This window comes from Bos grunniens, chromosome 8, assembly GCF_055505025.1.
Source record: "Bos grunniens cultivar Pamir isolate PY7600 chromosome 8, Bosgru_T2T1.0, whole genome shotgun sequence".
NCBI classification, from domain to species: domain Eukaryota; kingdom Metazoa; phylum Chordata; class Mammalia; order Artiodactyla; family Bovidae; genus Bos; species Bos grunniens.
The window spans coordinates 5,890,992-5,903,538 of record NC_141172.1 but is presented as its reverse complement, the minus strand read 5'-3'; the positions used below and the strand labels follow the sequence as shown (position 1 = coordinate 5,903,538).

The 12,547-nt window shown below is 39.2% G+C and overlaps 2 protein-coding genes across 2 annotated transcripts; one reads left to right on the top strand and one right to left on the bottom strand.

Annotated features, from left to right (window-relative positions):
• The first annotated feature begins 402 nt into the window (after positions 1-402).
• On the top strand, positions 403-4,677 carry DEFB135 (defensin beta 135). Its single transcript, XM_086414726.1, has 2 exons — positions 403-2,959; positions 4,508-4,677. The coding sequence occupies exons 1-2, from the start codon at positions 2,902-2,904 to the stop codon at positions 4,675-4,677; spliced, it is 228 nt and encodes a 75-aa protein (XP_086270852.1). The 5' UTR covers positions 403-2,901.
• Positions 4,678-5,448: 771 nt separating this feature from the next.
• On the bottom strand, positions 5,449-12,146 carry LOC147366588 (beta-defensin 43-like). Its single transcript, XM_086414725.1, has 2 exons — positions 12,089-12,146; positions 5,449-5,600 (listed from the first exon to the last, which is right to left on the bottom strand). The coding sequence occupies exons 1-2, from the start codon at positions 12,144-12,146 to the stop codon at positions 5,449-5,451; spliced, it is 210 nt and encodes a 69-aa protein (XP_086270851.1).
• Between the last annotated feature and the right edge of the window lie 401 nt (positions 12,147-12,547).

The window sequence follows — 12,547 nt, the reverse complement described above, 5'->3', positions numbered from 1 at the left end:
GAAGGCAATACAAAGACCTGGGGAGAACACCATCTACCAGCCATGGAATGCCAGGGGCTGCCAGGAGCTGGGAGAGGGGCTTGGAGCATATCCTTCCTTCACAGGCCTCAGAAAGAAGCAGTTCTGAAGACAGCTTGATTTCAGACCTCTAGCCTCCAGAGCTGGGAGACAATACAGTTCTTCTGTTTAAGCCCCGCAGGCTGTAGTGCTTTATTATGGCAGCCTTAGGACTTAATCCAGTGCCCCAGAAAAAATACTGGGTTTGGTTGATGTGATGTATATGTGATGTACATGGTCCATGCTCTCACTGAACTTGTAGTCAAGTGATGAAGCAACTACTAAATCAAAAAACATATATACACAATTTCTAATATTTTGTGGTTTTTCCAGTGGTCATGTATGGATGTGAGAGTTGGACTGTGAAGAAAGCTGAGCGCCAAAGAATTGATGCTTTTGAACTGTGGTGTTGGAGAAGACTCTTGAGAGTCCCTTGGTCTGCAAGGAGATCCAACCAGTCCATTCTGAAGGAGATCAGCCCTGGGATTTCTTTGGAAGGAATGATGCTAAAGCTGAAACTCCAGTACTTTGGCCACCTCATGCAAAGAGTTGACTCATTGGAAAAGACCCTGATTCTGGGAGGGATTGGGGACAGGAGGAGAAGGGGACGACAGAGGATGAGATGGCTGGATGGCATCAGTGACTTGATGGACGTGAGTCTGAGTGAACTCTGGGAGTTGGTGATGGACAGCGAGGCCTGGCGTGCTGCGATTCATGGGGTCACAAAGAATCAGACATGACTGAGCAACTGAACTGAATTGAACTGAATAATGAACAAAGATCCTATGAGAAAATTTAACAGGGGAGAATATAATTTAGGTAGGGAGTATCCAGGAAAATTTATTCCATGGAGAACACTGAGAATATCTCTTTAAATGAGTAAATATTAGGTGAAGACTGGGCGGCAGGGATGTAGATTTCCAGGATGTGTGCAGAGCATGGGTAGAAGCTGTGAGGTGAGCTTGTTTCAGAAAAGTAAAGTCCAGTCAGGTGGACCATGTGAGACAGTGGGCACATGAGACGGGTAGGGCTGCAGGAAGCAGTTGGGCCAGATGAGGGGGCTTGTTGTCCATGTAAGCAGTTTCTACTTTAGCCCAATAGGAAGACAGTGAAAGGTTTTATTTGTGGCAAATGAATGATCCAATTTCAATTCTATAAAGGTCATTTGATAACTGCATGAAAGAGGAGCAATAAATATGTAAAAATGACATGGGACACCAGTTAAGAGGCCATTTCCTTAGTCTTACAACAAATGCTCCTTGCCTGTTCCATGGTGCGTGGAGCCTCAGCAGATGAATGACCCCAGTCACCAGAGACTCCTGGGAGGCCGTACCCTTCAGAGGACAAGCCAGCGTTTCGCTGGAATGCAGGTGGAAAGGTGTGGTGGGAGAAGGTGTAAAGCAGCAGGTTCTGCAGGGCATGGCAGCAACAGTAGAGATAGAGGCCAAGAAGCTTGGCTGGAGAAGAGGAGATCAGAGCCAGATGGGGTGCATGAATGTATTTCTGGCTGCACTTGCTCCAGGCTGGAAAGTGGTTTTCATATCCCTAAGTGCATCCATGCTCACTTGGTCATTTCCCCAAATTCATGTCTTTCACGAATTTTCTTTACATATTTTTTTGTTCTGCAGTTCTTTTTAGGAGTCTTCCCCAGCTCTGTAATCAAAATCATATCGCACACTTCCTGAAGCTGGAATGCATGAAGCCCAAGTGATACATGTATATAAATTTTCATGGATGTGAAAAGCACACAGGAGGGAGTGATTTTGTTCCTGTCCTGGTTCTTTTGCTCTCCTGTTAGAGGAGCCCTATTTCTCCCATCTCTAGTTTTTTTCTTCTCTAGCTTTAAATGCCTTCTTCTGTTCTCTGGGTCTAACTGCCCCTGAAGTGTACGTTTTACAAAGGACAGTTTACAAGAATTGCTTTGCTTGGCCCCACCACAAGCCTCTGTAATAGGAAGCATTAATGGTGTACAGCCTGTTTTACAGGGGAGAGAACTGACATTTGGAAAGGCAAAGCAAGTGCCTTACTGAAAGCTCATCAAGCTGAGTCCAGATCTGAATTTGGATTGTCTGATTCTGGGTTCTGTATTTATATAAGATCAGATAAAGGTTTTGTAAAGCACTGCAAACTGTCAGGCACTCTTGATCTTCAGTCCTTCAAAGCAAGAGTTCTAACACAAATTCTTTGTATAGCCCACATTGCCCAGCATGGAAGACTCATGTTGATGGTGTTATAGGACTTTGCCCTGCTCTGTGGGAAGCTCTGATTTCCCTCAGTAGATTGCAGCCATATTAGAACTGGGCTGGGCCATTCTTTAATTATTCTGTATGCATGAGCCATGTAAGTTGTGTTGCTGTCATTTGTGATACGTATAAACTTGAGAAAATCCTTTTTTCTACCCAAGCTTCATGTTCTTTGCATTTTAAAACAAAGAGTGATATCTACCTGGCATTTCTTTTTTTCAAGGTGAGAGACTGAAGACAGCTATCAAAAACACAGTCAGCTAAGTAAGGCAGCCTTACAGTTCTCTGTATACTTTAGGCATTTGTTAAATGAATGTACAGTGAGGATACAAAGAAACCTACATAACATCCTACCAGGCCATTAGGACTGTTCCCACAGTCCTAAGTAATGCACTTTGCAAGTGGTACTCAAGAAGTATATTTTAATGGTGAGACATTATGTTCAAAGACAGACCTTTATTTGATTGAACTGCTCAGTGGAGCAAGTAGATGTTCTTGTTCCTAAAAGGTTCACTAGTCACGCAGCTCACTATTGCTCAAGACCTACATATAGAGTGCCTCTCCCCTGCTCTCAGCTGTCCCTTTGCTGATTGGTTCAGCTATGAGGAGCTTACTCTTGGTCCTTGTGATCCTTGTCCTGCTCTCCTATGTTCCACCAGGTAAAATGGAATCTCTTCCCTGTGGAATTATGAACCATCAAGGGAAAGAGGGTATGAGGTCCTACAAGAGTGAGGAGGAAGCTGGACTTGGATGAAGAAAATTGAAACAGAGAGGCAGAGATGGATGCTCCAGGCTGTTCCAGGGAACAGAGATAAGATGCTAAGGACACATAGTAGTCTCAAAGAAGACATTAGTTCTGGATTTTGGTCTAGGGAATCTGTGAATTTTGTTGGGGAACTGAACTGATGGCATTGGCAGAGCAAAAGCATGAGACCTTTAGAGGATACATAGTGGGTGGGAGAGGGACTGTTCCTCTAGGACTCTTAGAACTTGCACTTTGAAGTCAGTTAGAAACCAAGGCAAATTTGATGCTGAGCAGAATCAATAAATAGAGCAAGTTGTTCAAATATATTAACTTTAAAGCATGATAGGAGCATATGGAACATCGATTTGAGGGGTCAAAATTTATGTCCTATGGAAAGAAACCAGCAACTTGATACTGAGAAGGGTCCACTTAAGTCACTGAAGTGGTGAGTCAACAACTTTGCTTGTGGTTTGCTAAAGTCAGCAGAGAGCTTTTACCCTTTGTCTGAAAGCTTCACATTCTAAAGGTATCATTTAAGGGCCATAGGTAAGTATTCGAGAGGCACATGAGAATTGTGAGATTTCTGCCATTGTCCTGGATGGCAGGACCTTTGGACTCATGGTGTCTCCCTTGGACTCCTTTGTCCCCAGGGGGTGCCCCAGGGATAATGGGCGTGTGAAAGGCAAATTCACTTGCCAGTGGCCTTTGGTCAGACCACACGGCTTACTTTTACGCTACAGAGGCCCTTGGGCAGGCTGGGTGGAGAGACTGGTAAGGTTGAACACACAAGAGCGGGGAATTCAGTAGGATGACTCGGAGCCACCCTCACCCTCTTAAGCTGCCTGCCTACCACTCCTCCTGATCCCTCAGCCTCCAGAGCCACCCAGGTCTTGAGGTGAGGAGAAAGACTAGTCACTGATCGGAACCTAGGCGTCAGGTCCTCCAGACCCATTCACCAGCCATCAACACTTTCCACTACTTTGTGATTAAGCCTGAGCAGGCAGTCAGGCATGCAGGAAAAAGTCAACGAGAAGCGGGCCTAGAACCAGGGGCTTCTGTACTTCTGTGTCGGTGATCTTTCCTTCTTTAAACGACACTTGATAATCAGACTGTTATTTGTTTGAGATCCTGCGTGTCTCCTGCCATGGGGCCTTGACAGACTCCTGGGGTCTAAATGTTTTCCACTGCAAATAGTTCCAAGCAAATCTGCTGGGCTCTGTTACCTGTCTATAGTTGATGAGCGATTCACATGCGTTGGAACTGTGGAAACTAGTAACTCATAATACATCTCTGGGAAATAACATAAAAGCAACTGAAAAAGGGACACCCAACCATAACATGACTGGGGTCTTTGGAGCCTGTTCAATTTACCATTAAAACTTTGTAAAGTGCAGTCTTCAGTCTTATCCAAGGCGTTATGACCCTGCAAGCACGGTGTGTTTAATTCTGTTTTTATTGGCAGTTAAAAGTGGAGCAAATGCATTCATAAGAAGATTCTTTAACACATGCTGGCGAACAAAAGGTATTTGCAGGAAATCATGTCATAAAAGTGAAATCTTTCATGTATTCTGTGACGTGTCAATTCTTTGCTGCATTGATAAAAAGCATTTGCCTTCAATGGTTGGGAAATAGTTGTATCTGAGGTTCCTGCTGACTTCCTCTGAGGACCTTCTGAGATGTACCAGCCCATTAAAATGATGGCTTTAGCCTATCAATATTTCTGTGTTGGCTGTATTTCTCTTTATTTAGAGGAGTTTGTTGTCTCTCCCATGGAAATAATCTCTTAGTCGAATTCCTTGTCTTCAATATTTTTATTGTTAATTTTTCCTATTAAAATTTTCCTAAAAACTTTTTTTGAAATATACCATGTACTCAAAAAAATGTAAAAATCATAAGTGACCCTCTTAACAAATTTCACAAATTTAGCACATCTGTGCAACAGTAGTCTTGCTTGGGAAATCCCACAGACAAAGGAGCCTGGCAGGCTACAGTCCACGGGGTCACAGAGAGTCGAACATGACTGAACACACACACACATACACACAATTCATGTAATTCTCACAACACTATGATGTAGGTACCATGGTTATCCGGTTGTATAGATAAGGAAACGGGATAGAGAGAGACTAAAGAACTTATCCAAGGTCAAATAGTTTGAAACTGGTGGGGCTGGGATACCTACTATAGATGAAATGACAATGTGGTGGATATAAGTTGAGGAAATTAATGAAAAAGTACACACATGAAAACAGACTGTGAGCTTTTAGAAAATATTTACTTTAACTTGAGCATCTACATATATAATTACCATGAATTTCCTTTATCCATCATATTAATTATTCTTATATAGACAAGGGAGTTTTAAACATCTTTAGATTTCTGAAGAAGATGGAGTTAGACTTTTCACCACTTCTTTTTTTCCTTAACTTTTTTCTTCTCTTTGCAGCAGATGGTCCAGTCAGCACAGTATTTAACTGCGTATTCGTTAGCATTGCACTTCATTCTGCAGTTATAGTATCCTGAAGGACATCCTTCCTGAAAAAAGAGGCTTCTGGCTTTAAAAAGAGAAAACATTGTATTGTGTGTTTGTATATTTTAATGTTTGAACACTTTACTATTTGAAGTGTTTCACAATAAAACAACAACAATAAAGAACTTCCAGAAAAAAATGACAAAAAAAGAATGGAGAAGAGAAAAGTGGCAGTACTGAATAAAGATAAATGAGGGTTTCTTCTCTAGAGCAGTCGGTGAGCTGAGGCTGAAAACGGGCAGCGTTTCTGATAAGAGCTGTCACTGCATTTTTTTGGCTATGCTAAAATTAATGATCCATTTAAGTGTGGGGATTCATGATTCAGGAAAGGGTGTTTAATTTTACAAGTGAGGTCTCTGAAAGTGCGTACGGATGAAATCTCATGTACAGGTGAAGGGGTTGGCCTTAGGTCAGAGTATGAGTTTTGAAGGCAGGGTGAGATAAAATTAGGTAAAGGTTCATGGTAGTGGGGAAATGGGGATTTTGTCACTTGTTGCTTTTCCTGTCTTGGTGAAAAAACAAATCATCAACTGAGAATGAGAATGGGATGGGGAAGTTGGGTCTTGGTTTCCATTTTCCAGTGTGTTGAGGCTCAGAGCTGTTACCTCCTTTACTGAGGAGGTTTTTGAGACCTGCACAGGGTCCCACACGCCATGACCTCTCACCTTGGTTTCCAGTTCTTGATCATAGGTGTTTCCATCTATCCCTTTACCCCAAGGAAGCCTAAGTTTTATAAGAATCACTCGCATGCATTTCCTTACTTAAAAATAGTGTTAGTACCTGAATTTCATCCCTAGATACTGTAGTTTAGTTTTTTCTCTTTATAATTTTTGATATTCCTTCTAAACCTACAGATTTTTCCCAAATCCATTTTTTATACTTTTCTTACAGTTCTTATGTCGAAGAACTTGGGGTGTTTAACCTGTAGTGTTTCCTACAGTTTATAATTTTCTGATTGCATACTCTTAGAGAAATCAGCATGTTCCTGTGTCCTCTGTATTTTCAGTAAATTGGCAACTGGATTCAGACACTTGACCAGACTCATGTTTGATTCCTTTAGCTGGCTGTACTGCAGCTGGTGGAGGCGATTGTGTGTGTGTGTGTGTGTGTTTTGTCAGGAGGCCCTTAATGTCTGGTTGTCTATCTTTTGGAGATAATAGCAGCTACTGATTCCTAATGGCTTCATTCATTAATAATGAGGGTTGTATGTTGGTGACACTGTAGTTATATGTCTTTTTCAGTTGAAATGTACATGACTCAGTAAGTTTGGTGACTAGTTTACACTTGAGTGACTTCACTTTATCACTTTACACTTGTGAAATCATCACTACTATCAAGATCATAAGACACTTTAATCACATATGAAAATTTCCTCTCACTTCCTCTATTATTATTATTATTGTTGTTGTTATTAATTGTGGTAAGAATACTTAGCATAAGATCTAGACTGTGAAAAATCTAAGTATACAATCCTGTATTGTTAACTGTGAGTACTGTGTGAGGTAGAACTTCAGAACTTTTCTGTCTTGCATAAATGAAACTTTGTACCTTTTGGCCAATGTCTCCCCATTTCCTCCACCCATCAGGCCCTGTTAGTATGAATGTGCTATTTTTGGATTCCACATATAAGTGACATCACACAGTATTTGTCTTTTTGTGTCTGACATTTCATTTAGCATAGTACCCTCCAGGTCCACCCATGTGGTCACAAATGGCAGGATTTCCTTCTTTTTTAATGCTGAATTTATCTTATATATATATCACATTTTCTTCATATGTGTGTATATATTTTTCACTTTTATTGAGGAATGACTGACTGATAAAAATTGTATACATTTAGGGTATACAATGCAATATTACAATATAACATATATTGATACCACCACAAGATAATTAACATATCCAACACTTCATGTGGTCATCCTCTTTTATTGTATCGTAAGATCACTTGAGATCTACTCTCAGCAAATTTCAAGTGTATAATACATTATATTGACTATTTTTATTAACTATAGTCACCGTATTGTACATTAAGTCTCCGGAACTTGTTCATTTTATAACTGGACGTTTGTACCCTAACATCTCTCCATTTCCTTCCCTGCCCCTCCAGCCCTTGGCATCCACCATTTTACTTGCTACTTTTTTGACTTTTACTTTTTTACGTTCCACACATAAATGAGATCACACAGTATTGATCCTTCTGTGTCTCACTTACTTGACTTAGCATAATGTCCTTCAGGACATTTGTTCATGTCAATACAAATGGTATAGTTTCCTTCTTTGTAAGGCTGAATAATATTCTGTTGTATGACTACACACACACACACACACACACACACACAAACACACACATATAAGACATTTTCTTTACCCATTCATACATTGACAAGACACTTTGGTTGTTTCCTTATTTTGGCTAGTGTGAATAATACTGCACTGAACATAGGAGTACAGTTATCTCTTCAGCATCTCTATTCAATATCATTTTTTGGATATATACTCAGAAGTGGAATAGCTGGATCTTATAGTGGTTTCTAGTTCTAATTTTTAAAGAAGCATTCATATTTTTTCATAATTACTTTTTCAATTTATGTTTCCACAAAAGTGTACAAGGTTTCTCTTTATATATCTACCAATACTTATTATTATTATGATAATAGCTATTTTAACAGGTGTGAGGTGATAGCTCATTGTGGGTTTGATTTGCATTTCCCTAATGATAAGTGACTTTGAACACCTTTTTGTATTCTTTTTGGCTATTTGTATATCTTTTCTGGAAAAATATCTGTTCAGGTCCCTTGCCCATTTTTAACTGCTTTATTATTATTTGGGCTATTGAGTTGTGTGAGCTCCTCATGTGTTCTGCAAGGAATCTGCAAACCCTTATTGCAATGGCACCCCACTCCAGTACTAATGCCTGGAAAATCCCATGGATGGAGGAGCCTGGTAGGCTGCAGTCCATGGTTTTGCTACAAGTCAGACACGACTGAGTGACTTCACTTTCACTTTTCTTTCCCCCCCCCCCACTTTCACTTTTCATTTTCACGCATTGGAGAAGGAAATGGCAACCCACTCCAGTGTTCTTGCCTGGAGAATCCCAGGGATGTGGGAGCCTGGTGGGCTGCCGTCTATGGGATCACACAGAGTCAGACACGACTGAAGTGACTTAGCAGCAGCATTGAGTATAGGGCCTGCAGATATTTTCTCCTATTCCTTAGGTTGTGTTTTAACTCTGTTGATTGTTTGTTTTGCTCTGCAGAAGCTTTTTAGTTTCATGTAGTCCTACTTATCTCATTTTGCCTCTGGTGCTTGTGCATATCCAATAAATCATTGCGAAGACCAGTGTCATGAAGCTCTTCCTTCATGTTTTCTTCTAGAGATTTTACAGTTTTGGGTCTCTTGTTTAAATCTTTAATCTATTTTGAATTGATTTTTTTCTATAAATGTAGTCTGCACATGGCTATCCAGTTTCCCTAACATCATTGGTTGAAGAGACTCTCCTTTATCCATTGTGTAGTCTTAGTACTCTTGTTGAATATCAGTTCCCTCTGTGTTTTGGGGTGGGGGGATTATTTCTGAGGTCTCTATTCTCTTCCACTGTTCTACATATCTATTTTTAAAAAATTATTTGTTTGGCTATACCAGGTCTTAGTTTGGAGAAGGCAATGGCACCCCAATCCAGTACTGTTGCCTAGAAAATCCCATGGACAGAGCAGCCTGGTAGGCTGTAGTCCATGGGGTCGCTAGAGTCGGACACGACTGAGCGACTTCACTTTCACTTTTCACTTTCATGCATTGGAGAAGGAAATGGCAACCCACTCCAGTGTTCTTGCCTGGAGAATCCCAGGGATGGGAAGCCTGGTGAGCTGCCATCTATGGGGTCGCACAGAGTCGGACATGACTGAAGCGACTTAGCAGCGGCAGCAGCAGCAGGTCTTAGTTGCAGCATGCAGGATCTTTGATTTTCATTGCAGCATGCCAGATCTTTAGTTGCAGCATGTGGGATCTAGTTCCCTGACCAGGGATGGAATTCAGGCCCCCTGTATTGGGAGTGCAGTCTTAGCCACTGGACCACCAGGGAAGTCCTTACATACCTGTATTTATGCCAGTATCATACTTTAAAAATTTTTATAGCTTTGTAATATATTTTGAAGCCATGAATTACTATGCCATCAGCTTTGTTCTTCTTGCTCAAAGTTGCTTCAGTATTTAGGGAATTTTGTGGCTGCATAAGAATTTTAGGGCTCATTCTTTCTTCCTTCTCTTTTATTTTTCTTAAGAAATTTTTTTCAGCTGTTTAAAAGTTTTAAAAAGCTGTTCTAAATTTTTTTTTCTATGAAAAATAACATTGGGATTTTCACAGGGATTTTACTGAATTTATTATTTGCTTTAGGTTTTATGAACATTTTAGCAGTATTAATTCTTTCAGCTGCTAAATAGTTATCAGTTGAAAAAGATTAAGTATTGATGCATGCTGCAATATGGATACATTTTGAAAAACCTGTTGCTATTTAGCAGCTGAAAGAATTAATACTGCTAAAATGTTCATAAAATGTTGCTTTTATTTGTGTCTTCTTTAATTTCTTTCATCAATATTTTGTAATTTTCAGTGTACAAGTCTTTTACCTCTTTGGTTAAGTTGTATTGCTCAGTACTTTGTTCTTTTGATGCTGTTATAAATGAGATTGGTTTCATAATTTCTCTTGAACAGTTTGTTGTTAATATGTAGAAATGCAACTGGTTTTTGCTTATTGATTTTGTTTTCTGTAACTTATTGAATTTTTGTACTAGTTCTAAGTTTTTGATGGTATCTTGGGGTTTCTACATATAAGATCATGTCATCTGCCTACAGAGGTAACTGAATCTGAGTTGTTTCTAATTCGAGCCTGGAAGCATATTCAGTGATACAGCAATGTCAGTCAAATATATATATATTTAAAAAGAAACAGCTTAAAGAATGGGAGAGAATATTTGCAAACCTGTATCTGCTAAAGGTTTAATGTCAAAAGTATATGAAGAACAGACTAGTGAAAAACAACTAAATTAAGAAATAAGTAAAGAATTTGAGTAGAGAAATATACACATGGCCAATAAAACACTTAAAAGATGCTCAACATCATTCATGTTGCAAATTAAATGCAAATTAAAATACAAATTAAAACTACAATGAGATTTCACTTTATACTAACTAGGAGGACTATCATAAAAGAAACAGACAATAACAACTGCTGGTGACTATGTGGAGAAATTGGAACCCTCAGGCACTGGTGGTGGGATTTTAAAGTAGTGAAGCTATGAAAAATAGTTTGACAGTTCCTCAGAAATTTAAACATAGTGTAACCATAAAACACAGGTATATTTCCAAGAGAATTGAAAATATATCCACATAAAAGCTTGGATGTAAATGTTCAGAGCAACATCATTGATAAAAGATCCAGACTAGAAACAACCCAAATGTCCATCAACTGATGACTGGATGAATACAAGATAGTATATCCATTTACTGTAATACTATTTTATCAGTTGAAAAAGATTAAGTATTGATGCCTGCTGCAATTTGGATACATTTTGAAAAACCTGTTGCTAAGTGAAAGAAAACAGACACAAAGATTTACATGTTATTTGACTATGTTAAATATCCAGGATAGGTAAATGGATAGAAACAGAAAATAGATTAATAGTTGCCAGGGTCTGAGGGGAGGAGGAAGATGGGGAATGACTGCTAATGAATATGGAGTTTCTTTTTTGGAGTCATGGAATGTTCTGGAATTGGATAGTGATGATGGTTGAATAACTTTAGGAATATACAGAAAACCACATAAATGGTACACTTTAAAAGAATGAATTTTATCTCATAAAAGAAATGAGAACCATGAAGGAAATCTTGAATTTCTTTAGGAATTAAAAGGTGATCTTAAAGTAGTAAGTGCATGATAAAAGATGTCAATTGATAGTAATGTAAAACCCACTGATAAGCCCAATGATGAATATATATTTAACACATAGTATTGATGGATTTTAAAGTTAATTTGGGAGGGTTAGATTGATTATTCAATAAGTAGGCCCATGTAATTGGTTACTTGGTTAAGTGTTAAGATGGAATCTTAAGTCCCACCATACATAAAGTAATTTGCACATAAGCCCTTACCTAGATCAGTGATTGGAGTGTTGTGTAAACCACAGATTATGATGGAGCAGCCTCCTGTACACCTTTGCCATTCTAATCTCTGCTCATTTTCCAATTTTTTCAGTTCCCCAAATTTTCTGTGTTCTGTAAACTCCTTTCACCTTCTTTAGATCAAATACAATCTTCAAGTAAAAGTTTATAGGTTAAATCACTGGAGGGTACCACCTTACAGCTGTTGCCCTAACCACCAGCTCTCCACTACTCTCCCATTCTTTGTTATATGGTACAATCTGCTCTTTTCTAATTTATTTTCAAACTCTTGAAAGACCTTGTATTCTCTTTCACTTATATTTTCATTACTTTGGAATGAAAGGTTTTCTTCTTACCTTGAGGAACTATGGACAGTAAGGCAAGAACCCCGAGGAGGGAAAGCAAGACCTTCATAGTTGAATAAGTCAGAGAGAATCTGTAGCTGGGATGAAGAAAACTTCTTTCTACATTCAGTACTCAAGAAGTGAGTTGCTGTACGATTATTGAACCTTTCAGTGGCAAGAACATTTCTGCATTCCAATGAGCCTTCATATCAGGAGATACCATGAAATGGACGTGACCATCAGTCATTTACAGGACACTTGTCGAGTGTTGGCAGGGTGTGGGCAGTGACAGAAGAATGTGCAGCACTTACAGAGAAATAGCAGCCATGATAAAGGGAGGAGGGGATACTCTGTTGAAAAATCATTGTCTTATGGTTCCTGGAGGTTAAGGCAACCTTTATAGAGTAAAAACATTCAATCTGTTTCCCCAGTAATACAATAAGAGAAGCACTAGATATAATAACATACCTA

Bases quoted from the DNA above. Each gene is read 5' to 3' on its own strand.
- DEFB135 (XM_086414726.1), top strand. From the start codon at position 2,902: ATGAGGAGCTTACTCTTGGTCCTTGTGATCCTTGTCCTGCTCTCCTAT. The intron at 2,960-4,507 runs GTAAAATGGAAT...TTTTATTGGCAG, and splicing joins GCTCTCCTATGTTCCACCAG to TTAAAAGTGGAGCAAATGCA.
- LOC147366588 (XM_086414725.1), bottom strand. From the start codon at position 12,146: ATGAAGGTCTTGCTTTCCCTCCTCGGGGTTCTTGCCTTACTGTCCATA. The intron at 5,601-12,088 runs GTAAGAAGAAAA...CTCTTTTTAAAG, and splicing joins ACTGTCCATAGTTCCTCAAG to CCAGAAGCCTCTTTTTTCAG.